At 37.1% G+C, this 15,932-nt stretch overlaps 2 protein-coding genes across 10 annotated transcripts in view; one reads left to right on the forward strand and one right to left on the reverse strand.

Annotated features, from left to right (window-relative positions):
• GRIK2 (glutamate ionotropic receptor kainate type subunit 2) overlaps nt 1–15,932 on the reverse strand; it is a 731,316-nt gene that overhangs the window by 576,253 nt on the left and 139,131 nt on the right. The gene's annotated exons all lie outside the window — the stretch shown is intronic.
• Nucleotides 7,341–7,963, forward strand: LOC133253913 (large ribosomal subunit protein uL22-like). Its single transcript, XM_061427730.1, has one exon. It carries the CDS (start codon nt 7,370–7,372, stop codon nt 7,922–7,924), a length of 555 nt encoding a protein of 184 aa, XP_061283714.1. The 5' UTR covers nt 7,341–7,369; the 3' UTR covers nt 7,925–7,963.

A 15,932-nucleotide genomic window follows, 5' to 3' on the forward strand; every position in this document is an offset into this window, starting at 1 on the left:
CAAAACTTGTTGAATAAATGGTTGAAATAATTAATATCAAAAATATATCAACAAAGAACACTATATCACAAGGGCAATTCAGAATTCAGCATGTTGAAATTATTAGTGAATGCTCAAATAAATTATGTAAATTATACTAAATTATCTAGTAAGCAAATTACCAACTGTCAATGACTTTAGAAAGAAAAAGGAGAAAGTCCTATCCAACAACAATTTCTCATAAAGCAATTAAAAAAGCAATTAATGAATGGTGAGCCTTGGAGATTATAATGGAATTATTGGGTGGGAATGCCTTCGTTTAGCCATTGTTTTTCTAAACGTCAAAATTTTACAAAGTTAATTCGCTGATGGTGTTCTTCTGTAAGGAGGCTTAAAAAAAAAAAAAAACAGGAGATAAATTGAATTGTGTGAACTTTGAGTTTTGCCATCCTCAGTAAACCCTAAGAGAACTGTGAAATTTATGGAGAAACAAGGTAAATGAATAATAATATAAGTTCAATTTAAAAAGGCATGGGGCTCCTAGGCACTCCACTTATTGTTGATGAGAAAGAAATCTAGCTTAACATTCCATCTGTACCATTAATCAGACCAAGTGAAATGCATGAATTTTGCCCTTAAGAGAAAATGTTCAGAGACTAAGCCATAGCATCACCCAACCTCATGCTTTAGCAAACTAACTATTCTCAATGCTAGCTGAGTAGTATAGAAAGTTCTTTCCATAGCTTAAATTTCATAACCAAAAAATGCCATGAATTAGAAACATCATCATAGAGTGAATATTCAGAATAGAGGAAAGAAAATGAGTTATGGTTTCTGGACATAACAGAATTAGGTAGTTTGGCATTTTGTTATCTACTTTGACTTTGAATCAAATTTTCAAATAAACCTCAATTTCTGCATAAGCATACATAGGCATTACCTTAGCCTATGGAGAGCAAGATGGGACAATGTGGGACCTGAAATGTAGGCATGGAACCTTGGGCATGGGTATCAGTAGAGCCCAGAAGCTTTCTGAAAGAAAATGGGATGACCCAAAGCAAGATGCTTCTGTGAACATGAGATCCAGCTGGAGGCAGACCTGCCTGTCTTTTATAAAGGAAAATCTCTGAAGTAGTGAAGCAAGACCAGATTGTAAGAATGTATTTCTGAAAATCCAGCAGAGAGGTTTTAGTAAAGGATATTTTCATTCCAGGTGTAAGTTTTTTTCAGTCCTGATTGAATATTAAGACCCTCATACAGGCCAGCTTTACCCTACCAAGAGGCCTGAGTCAGCAATAGTTTAAGAACCACAGAAAATGGTTCTGTCCATGTCCTTTCTAGGATGCTTGCCATACTGTTGTTGGATCTGCTTTGGCTAAGGAATATAAGAAAATACAATAGAGATCCACAATTCCTTTTTTAAAAATTGGGGTATAGTTTCTTTATAATGTTGTTAGTTCCTGCTATACAAAAACATGAATCAGCTATATGTGCACATATATCTCCTATCTCTTGGGTCTCCCTCCCTCCCCCCATCCCACTCCTCTAGGTCACCACAGAGCACCAAGCTCCCTGTGCTCTCTATAGCTCCCTATGCTATATATCAGCTTTCCACCAGCTGATTTACTCATGGGAGTGCACACAGGTCAATACCAATCTCCCAGTTCTAACCCCTCTCCCTCCCATGTCCACATGTGTTAAAATTCGATATTTGCTTTCCTCTGACTTACTTCACTCTTCACGCAGATATCTACATCTGTACATCTACATCTACAGTCCATCTACATCTCTACAAATGACCCAATTTAATTCCTTTTTATCACTGAGAAATATTCACCTGAAATTAAAAAATCTAAAACAATCTCTAACAAAATACTTTCTTGGTAACTTTAGTAGCAAAATGAAGCTTGAACTGACACAAGACTCTTTATAACTTTTATTCATCGCATGAAGCATGAATATTGTAGAGATTCTACAGCAGAAATATCAAAAAATGTTTAAGAACCACTGTCCCAGAACCTAAAGCAGGTATTCCATAATACAAAGTATATGTAACTTACAAAATCTAAAATATTCTAATTTCAAAATCTATAGCCCCACAGGTTTCAAATGTAATTAGGTAATAGTGTCATAGTTAACATTTACTAGGTGTGAGCTAAGTGCTTCCTATGCACTCCCATATGCATTAGCTCATCTAATCTTCATCACAAGAACTCTATGATTATTCACATTTTACAGCTGAAGAAACTGAGGTAAAGGAGGGTTCAGGAAGGTGTGCAGAATGACCCATCACACTGAGTGGTACAACTGGGACACCAAATCAGTGATCTGATACCATAGCCCACATACCTCCCAACTCCATATTACCTCTCCCTGTTCTGTTGGGAGACATTGTCATTAAAACTGCTCTTTGGAAGAATTAACTACTTAAAGGATTCTAATAAAGTCTTGTTCTACAGGGAAAGTTTAAGCACATAATTACCCACCAGTCTTACTTGCTAAATTTTCCTTAGAAGAGAGTGGGTGAATGAGGAAAACAGCACCTCTTTTTCTATTATTTTCTACAGAATGTTACTGGACTGTGCCTCTAAAGAATGAGAAATCCTGTCCTTAAATGAACTCTTAAGATGGTCACCACTATTGGCATTTATTCCTAATAAAATCTGAAGAACACCAGAAATACCTCTGTGCACAGCCTGACATTACCCACAAAGTGTCAGAAACAAACAGGCAAGCCTGGCCTTCATCAAAATTACAAAATCAAAGTGGTTGACATGTTCTGAGAAAACACACCTATGATAATTGAAAATTGAGTAAAAATTGACTTTTTAGTCCATTTCCATTCCAAACTGCAGTTCTAACTCTATTGTCACTGTAATAGATCTGTCTTGATAAAAGATCGCTGAGACCACCCTCTTTTGCAGAGCTTTAGTGAATTCTTAAGCAGACACCATTTTGTAAGGACACTTCCTTTCTTTTCTTGTGAAGGAGGTAAAGTCTACGGACCTCTAAGCTAAAATCAGTCTATTGAGTTTGATCATAATACAGTAGTTTTCAGTGTGTGACTGTTTTACAGTTAACTGTTCTGAGAAGCTGAGCAGATTGTTTTTGCTTCAGATTAGAGAGTGAGGGACACACTTGGGCCACTCTGCCGTCCTTGATGTGTCAGATATCTGGTGTCTTTGATCTGTCCACTTGAAAAGAGTGGAGGCCGCACTTTGCTGACCCCAATAGAAAGAGAGCCGAAAGCCTTTACTCTGGGACCGCCTGAGGCAACAGGACATAGGTCAGGTCTGTAACACCAGCAGGTACCCACTGGAACGTACTAATAGAAGCTGCCTTCTCTGAACCCCAGGAAAGGACTTAGCCTTCTACAGGGCCCACAGCCTAAGGAGGGTCACTCCTCCATTTACTCCCTGTAAACCATTAACTTGTGCTAAAATCCATGCGTAGGGATGAAAAATTGCAACACTTTACCTCTCTGCTCAGTACTTATCCTTTCTGGGTGTCATGAGAAGCTACAGGGAGCATTAAACTCTGAGTCTACGTCCCCCAAATTAAGCTCACCCACTTCCAGACAGTTCCCTATTTATATTGGTTCAACTGAATGATTCTTCAACTTTACGATGGTGCCAAAGTGATTCATGATCAGAGGAAACTGTACTTAAAATTTTTAAGCCTGATCTTTCCCCAGACTAGTGACATACAGTGTGATGCTCTCTCACGATGTTAGACAGAAGCAGGGACTTGAAGCTCCTGATCAGCCATGCAATCCTGAGGATAAACAATCGCTATACTTACATCCATTCTGCCCCCACACAACCATTCTGCTTTTCGCCTTCAATACAGTATTCATAAATCACATGAGAGAGCCAACACTTTATTCTAAACTGGGCTTTGTGTTAGATGACTTTGCCCAGGTGTAGGCTAATAGTGTCCTTTTAAGGTAGGTGAGGCTAAGTTATGATGTTGGGTAGGTTAGGTATATTAAATGCATTTTGACTCATATTTTAAATTTACAATGGATTTATCTGGACATCAACCCATTGTAAGCTGAGAAAGGTCTGTAGAGAAGAATGATTTTCTATAGATAAATGTGTGGAATTAGAAAATTAGTACTAATAAATATATAAGCCATTATTTATTCTGCTACATGTAAGGTGAGAGAATGTAACAGAGCATCTCCCTTCATGTTTTTGGATTGCAGGTCAAGAAGCAACAGTTAGAACTGGACATAGAACAACAGACTGGTTCCAAATAGGGAAAGGAGTACATCAAGGCTGTATATTGTCACCCTGCTTATGTAACTTATATTCAGAGTACATCATGAGAAATGCTGGATTGGATGAAGTACAAGCTGGAATCAAGACTGCCAGGAGAAATATCAATAACCTCAGATATGCAGATGACACCACACTTATGGCAGAAAGTGAAGAACTAAGAGCCTCTTGATGAAAGTGAAAGAGGAGAGTGAAAAAGTTGGCTTAAAATTCAGCATTCAGAAAACTAAGATCATGGCATCTGGTCCCATAATTTCATGGCAAATAGTTGGGGAAACAATGGAAACAATGACAGACTTTATATTTTGGGGCTCCAAAATCACTGAAGATGGTGACTACAGCCATGAAATTAAAAGACACTTCCTCCTTGGAAGAAAAGTTATGACCAACCTAGACTATTAAAAAGCAGAGACATTGCTTTACCAACACAGGTCAGTCTAGTCAAAGCTTTGGTTTTTCCAGTAGTCATGTATGGATGTGAGAGTTGGACTGTAAAGAAAGCTCAGTGCAGAAGAATTGATGCTTTTGAACTGTGGTGTTGGAGAGGACTTTTCAAAGTCCCTTGGACTGCAAGAAGATCCAACCAGTCCATCCTAAAGGAGATCAGTCCTGGGTGTTCATTGGAAGGACTGATGCTGAAGCTGAAACTCCAATACTTTGGCCACCTGATGCAAAGAACTGATGCACTAGAAAAGATCCTGATGCTGGGAATGACTGAAAGCAGGAGGAGAAGGAGATGACAGAGGATGAGATGGTTGGATGGCATCACCGACTTGATGGACATGAGTTTGACCAAGCTCCAGGAGTTGGTTATGGACAGGGAAGCATCCTGCTGTGCTGCAGTCCACGGGGTCACAAAGAGTCGGACATGAGTGTGCAACTGAATTGAACTGAACTGAACAAGATTATCCAGCAAATGAGTTGAAACATGTTGATTTATGCATATTTTCTTTCTTGTTTAACAATAAGCAATTGTGCATAGTTTTATATATATACCCTGATTACTAGAAATTCTAACTTAATATGACCACATACTTTTCTGTTTTTAAAAACCCTGTCAATAAGTATCTGTTTGTAAAAGTATATAAATTTGTTGAACCAAAAATTAGAAGAGTGAACATTGAAGCAATCATCACCCTACTAAGAATAAAGATCAGAGTTAATAAAGCTCTCTTTTCTGAAATAAAGTCAGGGATAATGTTGGAAGGCAACAGGGACTGAGTTATATGCAGAGACTGGTCCACAAGAAGGTCTAAGAGAGGAGTCGGTCTATGCACACATCTAGGGAATCACTTCTACTCTGCTGCTTTTATAGCCATCATCCCAGCTTCAACTTCTGGCTATGCACATTAACCTCCACAGTCTCAGTGCATCTTGCTGTACTTTATTTTACTCTATCACACTTTCTACTGCACTGGTGGTATTTGCTTTCCTCTCTTTTATTTATCATATTATATGGTCCTTAAATCAGTGCTGATGCTCAAGAAAAGAAAGTGGAAAACTGTATACCTGATTAATATGTGAATTTGATAGTCCTCCCGGATATAACAGAATTGGCAGCATGTAGTTACACACACTGGAGAAGGCAATGGAACCCACTCCAGTACTCTTGCCTGGAAAATCCCATGGATGGAGGAGCCTGGTAGGCTACAGTCCATGGCGTTGTGAAGAGTCAGACACGACTGAGCAACTTCACTTTCACTTTCATGCACTGGAGACGGAAATGGCAACCCACTCCAGTATTCTTGCCTGGAGAATCCCAGAGACAGAGGAGCCTGGTGGCTGCCGTCTATGGGGTCACACAGAGTAGAACACAACTGAATCAACTTAGCAGCAGCAGCAGCAGTTACACACACATATTATTTTCATAAAGTTGCTCACTCATGTCATATTTGAAATTCACAATGCACATTTTGTATAAAGTGAGTGTAATAAAACAGGGAATCTTGACCCATCCTAAAGCATAAAGAAATCAAAACTGGAGAATGAAAGTATATGAATGATTTCAACAGCTTGCTCTTCTCTGAAATTCAGGAATTGGCACTTTAAAGGTATCAGACATTTAAAAAGCAAAAGGGTAATTATTAACTAAGGTCTCTGAATTAGCCCATGGGTCTAGCTGACACTAAAAGAGTTTTTAAAAAAACACATTATTTTCTGTTTTTACAGCAAGAAGAAAAGAACTGAGAATACTGACGGGTATTACCCATGTTTATCTCAACTACTGAATTAATGTGTTTATAAAATAGCATTCATATTTTCTCCATAGTTGGAATGGCTTTCTGTCCTGCTCAAGAATTTAAGGCTCAGATTTAATACTACTTTCTCCATAAAACCCCTCCTAATATTCTTAACTTGAAGATGTTGTTGATGGTTGATCTAAGAATCACAGTCCCAGCCCTTATCACTTATGCTATACTGCTTTTTGCAAGTTTTAATTGTATTTACATCTTAGTCCCAATCAATGGTCAGAGATCTTGCCTTATTCATCTTTGAATCCCCTTCTCTGACTTCCCTCAGCAAGTTCCTAGTATAGTTTGTATCACAGTAGATCTACAAAAAGTGCCTTGCTAATTGTGGCAAAGAAATGGGGACAACTTTTCTGGCTGCCAGACGTTAGTTTCTTTTTACTTGCACTCAAATAGAATTCTATCCTTAGATTTCTTCAAATAGTGTTACAAACATAATATTTATAAAAATATTTGATTCATCCATTAAGAAAAAATTTGCCTGTTGCATACTATCAGATATGAAACCATGGGAGAGTGAAAAGAAATTAACACAGACCCAACTTAATCACTTAGCATTCTAACTGGAAGACTGCACATCATGGAAAACTGTTAGTTCATTAATTCAACAACATAGATATGCAGTTTATCATATGCCAGTTATTGTGAATAAAATTGTTAGCAAAAATTGATGAAGTCTTAGAAGGTCACGGATCTTGCAGTCTAGATAGAAAAAAAAAACAGACAATGAAACAATTTGTTATGGTAATGGAAAAATAAAGGACAAATGTTAAGAGCTTCTGGAGAAGATCAGGGGAGGGTTCGGTGGTCAAGAAAAGATACACAGCTTTTCCGGTAAGCTGCCTGAGGTGACCCCTAAAAATGGTGCACTATTCACTTGACCCAGAAAACCCCACAAAATCATGCAAATCAAGAGGTTCAAATCTTCGTGTTCACTTTAAGAACACTTGTGAAACTGCCCAGGCCATAAAGGGTATGCATATCCAAAAAGCCACCAAGTATCTGAAGGATGTCACTTTAAAGAAGCAACGTGTGCCATTCCGTCGTTACAACGGTGGAGCTGGTAGGTGTGCACACGCCAAACAGTGGGGCTGGACGCAGGGTCGGCGGCCCAAAAAGAGTGCTGAATTGTTACTACACCTGCTCAAAAATGCAGAGAGTAACGCCGAACTTAAGGGCTTAGATGTAGATTCTCTGGTCATTGAGCACATCCAAGTGAACAAAGCCCCCAAGATGCGGCGCAGGACTTACAGAGCTCACGGTCGGATCAACCCCTACATGAGCTCTCCCTGCCACACTGAGATGATCCTTACTGAAAAAGAACAGATTGTTCCTAAACCAGAAGAGGAGGTTGCACAGAAGAAAAAGATATCCCAGAAGAAACTGAAGAAACAAAAACTTATGGCCCGGGAATAAATGCCGCAAAAAATAAATGCAAATAAAAGTAAAAATGTTGTTTGTCTTAAAAAAAAAAAAGAAAAGAAAGAAAAGATACACAAATGTTTTATTTAAGCTGTGTTTGGTAGATATTACTAATGTCTACCAGCATTCTTCTTCCTGGATATGTGAGCAAATTAACACATCCAGAAAGAAGTACTTAAAAGCTTTTGCCTAATTTCTTATGCATTCTTTCTTTGTAGTCCTCCTACTGCAAAATCATGTGTTTAGATAGAAGTACTATAAGAATGCAAGCAACTAAAAGACAAAGACATCACATGAAGGACACGACAGCCCATGACAGTGACCTCTATCAACAGCAGGCTTGCATGACTCAGAAATAAAAAACTTGTTATGCTAAGCCGCTTAGATTTGGTCTTTCCTTTTTTTAATGAATCATAATCTAGCTGATCCAGACTAATACAAAGCTATCTAAGGGATGAACAGTGATTAGGTAAATGAAAGTGGTGGGAAAGGGGAGAGAACCTGGTGCTCCAAGCGGGAAAATCAACTGGGACAAAGCCCTGACATTAGAGATGACAGGTGCTTTTAAGAAAGTGAGCAAAATGAACTTTATGGTTTAAATTGCTGCAAAAGATCCTAAGTAATTAGTTTTTAGGGAGTTTTTTTCAAACTGGTCTTTTAGCCCTAAAATTCTGATAGCTCCTAAGGACATATGAGGTACATATCTAATCAACAGTGATACAACCAAGGGGATACTTTCTCCATAATACCTTCAGAGTATTCATAAAAAAAAATGCCCAACACAATCACTAAAATCTCATTAAATATAAAATATACTGTCTTACTTTAAATGTCTTACTTTACCTTTGATTTAAATAAACCAAAATTAAATAATGCATCTTTCAAAAATTTTTTGATTCTTTTTTTATATGTAGATTAAAACAAAGCTGAGCTCTTTTTATGTGGTTATTTCCTATCATCTCCCTGAGATGCATAATCCAGAAAAAAAGAAAGGGAAGTAGTAGTTATTTTACCTCACATGACAGCTTATTTCAGGAGAACTCTAATGTACTATTAGGAAAGCTAGAGAATTCCCTGGTGGTCCAGTGGTTGGGCCTCCATGCTTTCACTGCCAAGGGCCTGGGTATCCCAGCACAGTCAAAAACAAACAAACAAAAAGAAAAAGAAAACTAAACAACATTTATCCTCTGTATAATAACTGCTTTAAATTAAAAGTACCTTAGTTACTTTATTTCACTTAATCTTATCTTAAAACAATTCTACTCTACTCAATTTCTGATCAATATATTATTCATTATTTTTACCAAATTTTTAACTTGGTTACACTTCAATTTGAGCAATTGAGAATTAAAACTTCACTCATGAAAAACAGTTTTGTGCCGCCAATTAATGTAGTAAAAGATTTGGGAACAGAAATACAGTAAGTAATCAAAAAAACCCACAAAGGTTTACATGAAGACACTTGTAATGGTTCTATAAAATAATACTTCTGGAAACGCACAGGAAAAAAAATCTCATAATTGTTGATTGGCTAATAAAATTAATGATTTGTCTAGATAATTTTATTTTTAATAAATCCCAGTAAACTAGTTTGAAATTAAAACACAAAGCTTATTATAGTAAAACTGGATGATGTTTTGTCTATACAAGTTTCCTTTTCTCATCCAGAATAGATGTGGCAACTCTAGCTACTAGAAATTGAACTTTTATCTTTGAAATGTAATTTTATGCTTTCATTTCTTTAGAGAAACTACAGAAATTGGGTATATATCTTTTAATCTAGGAGTTTTATTTTTCTGAAAAACCATATGAATTATGTGAAAAATGAAAAACTAGCATATCAAATATTACAGTTTTGCTGCTTTTATTTAAGCTTTCTTTCTAAATTTGAAATTTTTTTTGCTAGAAACTAAATTTCTTTGATGTAAAATATGGTATAGCAATGCATGGCACATCATACATACATTAATTAGTAATTATGAAAACTTTGACCATAACAACATATTTCCCATGAAAACAATCATAAAACAGCTTTGTATAAGATTTCAAGACATTGCTCTGCAGTGGTACTGTCATAATGTCATTTCTCATTGCACAGTATGTACACTGAGAATATCTGGGAGGTTGTGTTTTACCCTTAGTCTATGTGATCACTTGGTTGTTTGCATTTTTTAATTCTTATTTCGACTGTTCACTAGCAGATATACTTTCTCTCAAAGGAGTTGTAAACAAAATGCCAAATGAATCTGGATACCAGATAAATAAGATGCCTCTGATCTTTTTAGTACATCCAGTGAGATTTGAGAATTGAAGAAACATAAAATAACCAGTATTTCAATTGTACTGTCTTCCCTGAGTTCCTTTTCCTTCCTGTTCTTTTTTAAAATTTTGTATTTATTTACTTAGGGCTGTTCAGGGTCTTCTTTGTTGCATGGACTTCTCTCTCGTTGCTGCAAGAAGGAGCTGCTGCTGCTGCTGCTAAGTCGCGTCAGTCGTGTCCAACTCTGTGAGACCTCATAGACGGCAGCCCACCAGGCTCCCCCGTCCATGGGATTTTCCAAGCAAGCGTACTGGAGTGGGGTGCCATTGCCTTCTCCAGCAAGAAGGAGCTACTCTCTATTAATAGCAGTAGTATGAGGGCTTCTCATTGTGGTAACATCTCTTATTGTGGAGCACAGACTCTCAGGCATGTGGACTTCAGAAGTTGTGGCACCTGGGCTCAGTAGTTGTGGCTCCCAGGCTCTAGAATATAGGCTCAGCATCTGTAGCACACGAGCTTTGTAGCCCTGTAGCATGTGGGATCTTCTGGACAAGTGATCAAACCCATGTCGCCTACTCTGGCAGGTGCGTTTTTTACTACTGAGCCTACTACTACTACTAAAGCATTTTTTACTACTGAGCCTACTACTTTACTACTAAAGAAGTCCCCCTCTTATTCTTATTTGGTTATATAACACCTATAACATTAAACATACATGTACTAGCAGTTTATTAATTGCTACTCCATCCTTTGTACATATTATTTCTGGTGCTTATGAGCTCATGTATTAATTTTGTGTATGAAACAATATAGAAACATTAAAAAATGCTTAATGTTAGAGAAAAAATTCTTTGCAAAACAGCAGTTATCCAATTAACTCTGAAAATTCAGAAAAAGTGTGAAAAATATTGATACCTATTTAGAATTTGGTAGGATGAAAAAAATCTTTCTTCCATTTATAATAATATATTATAGAAAATAGTAACTTCAAAAATTCTCATTATTTTAGTATTCTAAACATGGTACTCATCATTAATAGTTTATTAATAACGTTGGACTTAAAAGACAGAATAACTTTGGAATCCTCATAGGCTCCTTGACTTTTGAGGCAATTTATGTCTTTCAGTCATTGTTTTCAGATAGATATCTGCCGGGAGCCGGTGAGGCATTCCGCTCGTGACAAAGGTCATGAGGAAGGAGGCTCGGCATACGCAAAGGCGGGATCAAGCCTCAGGAGTCCGCCCGGATATTCTCGAGCATTTTCCCCCCAAAAAACCAGAGTCTGCCTACTTTATTGCTTTGTGCTCTCACCTCTGACTTTACTGGGGGCTGTCCCCTACCACCATCTCGCTCTCTCTGTCAAACAGTTAACTTACAGCTCCAATTAATAAAGTTCCTGGGCAATTAGGAGTGTTTAAATCCAAACCCCTCAGATGGCTCTCTAACTCGCCTGACAAGTTTACCCGGACTCCTACAGCTATGCATACGATTGTTTACAGTCTCCCAGCCTCAAAAGGCACGGGAAGCTTAAGATATTCAAATAGCTTAGAGCCTCTCAGAGAGATAGAAACTGTCAGAATAAACTAGTAAAGGATTTCATTGATGAGCCAATGCTTGTTGCCAAGTTTTCACATCCCCTGAATTGTATCCTTGAATGTGTATTAATTAATATAGTTGGTATGTAGAAAAAATAAGTAGTGGCCTTGGTGTTAGTAACTTTAGACCCTTAAGGTAATAAATTCTTTCCTTTGTTGTAAACCCATTACACATCTGCCCTATAGGAATGCAATTTTATCTTCGGAAGATGGCGCCATACCTTAAAATAATTACTCTTAGAGAAAATAAGTCTTTGTTGATAAGTCCTTGTCAAGAGTCATAAAATGTTAGTAGGCCTTCTGGCCAGAAGATGATGTAAATCACCTAAACCATTTGTATACGATAAATCTGCAGGAAAGAAACCCTGGTTTTTGATAAGAATCAAAGACTGCTGACTTTGCATCCTCTATGTGTAACTTAGGGTATAAAAGCCCCTGTTAAAAATAAAGCTACGGGCCTTGCTCACCAATGCTTGGTCTCCCCATGTCATTCTTTCCTTTAACTTCCGGCTGAAATCTCCATCTGGAGCGTGGATATCCTCTGCGACCACTTATTTGCCTGGGCTTCTAAGACCCACTCGAGAAGGTGTCTAAGGTGGGGCACCTTCCGCTATTCGAGAGGGCGCCTGCAGCCTCCGTGGTCAGAGCTAAGCTGGTGTCACGGGTTATATTGATTTTCCGCGTAAACCAAGCTACTCAGCCTCTTTTCTCCACTGAATTTTCCTACTGAGCTATCCTCATTCTATTACTCTTTATATCTCTAATTACCATTTGAATAGGTCGCCGACGCCGTCTCCCCTTCGAATACCCTGGATCAGCTGGGGCTGGTCCTCGGCAGATATCCTTCTCATATATTCTGCTGTAGAGAATACAGAGCTTATCTTGTATCACAAACCAAAATTCAATATCAATTCTAGCTGATTGCACTAAAAGAAAAACATAGGCAAGTCATCAAAACTGTTCCAGATGCACCTTACAGAAATAGGAATTTCTAAAATTCCTTAAGAGAAAGTCAAATACAAAGGTTCAGATAAGCATTATGATTGGTTCCATTGTGAATCAAAAGAAGTTCAAAATTATACAAATATTTTGATAATTTTTACTCATATCTACTATTGCAACTCAAGTCACAGGGGTGGTTCATAATTTTTATATGATTTTATATCCTATCAATAACTCAATCAAAGAATGTGGGTTGCAGAAAAGAAATCATACTTTCCCTCAAGAATGAGACAGAGAAAGTATTTTGTATTCTGGAGCTTAATTAGATGAAGTTTCTTTACCAATACAACAAAATTACTAAAATGCAGTCTGAGATGGCATTTTGTTTCTGTTCTGGAGAGGGGCATACTTTTTATTTTTCATAATTTTATTTCTTTATTGGAGCATAATTGCTTAACAATATTGTGTTAGTTTCTGCTATACAATTAAGTGAACCAGCTGTATGTATACATATATCCGCTCCCTCATGAACCTCCCTCCCTCTCCCCCCTATCCTACCTGTCCAGGTCAAGAGATGGAGTTTTGAATCTCCAACATACGTTAGCAGTGTAACCCAAGGAAGATTATATGAAATCTCAGTCTTCCTATATACATTTAAAAAGGAAATAGTAACATTCATAGCATGCAATGATTTTGTGGAATAAGTTGTAATAAAATTCTTAGAATGCTTCATATTAGCACCATTAGCCAAAAAAAAAAAAAAAAAAAAAAACTTTCATTAACTTCACAATGTGCCAACTGCTCATTTTGGACTTGGAGTTTAGAGTATCAACTGTAGAATGATATCTCTTCTATCAAAATATTGCCCATCCACTGAGGCTGATTTAAGTCCCACCTGCTCCATGAATCTTTTTCCAACCTTTCCAGTCTCCATAAATCTATCTCTACTTTTCATCTCAGCAGCACATCTCGTGTATGCTGTTATATCTCAAGGTGCACTGGGAAATGTTGTGGAGGATACTGAATGGCATGCTGATGAGATTATCCTTAGTTCAGAGGCAAGGCTTAGCCAATTAAAAACTCTCAAACATGGGTAAATGTCTAGAAATACATTTCCAAAGGGCATTAATAGTTTATATTTTAGCATGTTTTGCCAAATTTCCCTCCCAAAAAGTTGTAACAATTTCTACTGCCCTCAATAATGCAGTTTTTAACATGACTGTTTTAAAATCTTTCATTATAGAAAATAAGCTTTCCCATCCTGCAAGGGGATGGTCTGTTGGATTAATTAGATTCTAAATCAAAGAGTATTTTCTAAAGTGGGCTCCTATAGGAGATACTCAGGACATGCTCAAAATAAGCTTGGAAAATTGCTTGTCCAAATAATTTTTACTGGCTCCTTTATTGCAGGGCTTCTCTATTGCACGGCTTCTCAAACTCTTTAATATGCTGAAGTATATACTGTAAATCTCTAAAAGAGATATATATGGGGCCACATTTCCCAAACACATTTGGCCATAGAATATTTTCCTCATAGCATTTCAAGGAAATAACATTTCATAGAATACTTTGGGAAATGCTGTTCATTACTTACTCATATATCAGCCAATATTGCTATCTGTTCTTTGCAGAGAATTTATTGCCTTTCCAATGTGATGGGAAGCTACTTATTTTGCCTTACAATCTTTGTGCTCTGCATAACTACCGTAACATATACTGCAAAAAGAGTGTGAAATATATCTTTGCTGATTAGCTGACAATATATTTAACAACAAAAAGATTATATACACTAAAAGTTCAAACAGAGTACATGGGAAAGTAATGCTCCTAAATAGTAAGTAGGACTCAAAGCCATTTCCATCTTTTTAACTAATCAAGATACTTTAGGCTTTCATCACACTCAAAAGTATCATTAAATGCTGGAGTACATAACAGTAACTATTTTCTCTAACAACAATTAAACAGTTGCTATAGTACTTTTTAAAAACTTTATTGCCAACATATTTATCTTAACAAGACGACACACTCCAATAAAAACTTTACCTTGCAATCTTAATAACTCAAAACACTTGTTGTCTAAAAAACACACATAATGGCTCTTTTTAAGATATTTAAAATTTATCTTTTTATGTGTAAAGAAGATTAGCTTTAGGTTGAAAAGGTTACAATTTAAAATAATCACATAATTATATAGAAGATAACAGACACCAGGAGTCAATTCCTAACTGTGAGAGTCTTACATGTACTATGACTATTGGAATCAATATTCGGAAGCATCACTATGAACAAAGTTAGTGGAGATGATGGAATTTCAGTTGAGCTATTTCAAATCCTAAAAGATGATGATGTTAAAGTGCTGTACTCAATATGCCAGCAAATTTGGAAAACTCAGTAATGGCCACAGTACTAGAAAAGGTCAGTTTTCATTCCAATCCCAAAGAAAGGCAATGCCAAAGAATGTTCAAACTACTGCATAATTCCACACATCTCACATGCTATCAAAATAATGCTCAAAATTCTTCAACAGTACTTGAACCAAGAATGTTCAGATGTTCAAGCTGGATTTAGAAAAGGCAGAGGAACCAGAGATCAAATTGCTAACATCCATTGGATCATCGAAAAAGCAAGAGAGTTCCGGAAAAACATCTATCTCTGCTTTATGGACTACGCCAAAGCCTTTGACTGTGTGGATCACAACAAACTATAGAAAGTTCCTAGAGATGGGAATACCAGACCACCTTAACTGTCTCCTGAGAAATCTGTATATAGATCAAGAAGCAACAGTTAGAACCGGACATGGAACAATGGACTGGTTCCAAATTGGGAAAGGAGTATGTCAAAGTTGTATATTGTCACCCTACTTATTTAACATATGCAGTGTAAACCATGTGAAATGCTGGGCTGGATGAAGTACAAGCTGGAATCAAGACTTCCAGGAGAACTATCAGTAACCTCAGATATGCAGATGATACCACCTTATGGCAGAAAGCAAAGAAGAACAGCCTATTGATGAAAGTGAAAGTGGAGAGTGAAAAAGTTGGCTTAAAACTCAACATTCAAAAAACTAAGATCATGGCATCTGGTCCCATCACTTCATGGCAAACAGTTGGGAAAACAATGGAAACAGTGACAGACTTTCATTTTGGGGGCTCCAAAATCACTCTAGATGGTTACTGTTCAGTTCAGTTCAGTCGCTCAGTCATGT

Source organism: Bos javanicus, chromosome 9 (assembly GCF_032452875.1).
Source record: "Bos javanicus breed banteng chromosome 9, ARS-OSU_banteng_1.0, whole genome shotgun sequence".
Classification (NCBI taxonomy): Eukaryota; Metazoa; Chordata; class Mammalia; order Artiodactyla; family Bovidae; genus Bos; species Bos javanicus.

Coding starts and splice junctions, on each gene's coding strand:
- LOC133253913 (XM_061427730.1), top strand. CDS start 7,370: ATGGTGCACTATTCACTTGACCCAGAAAACCCCACAAAATCATGCAAA.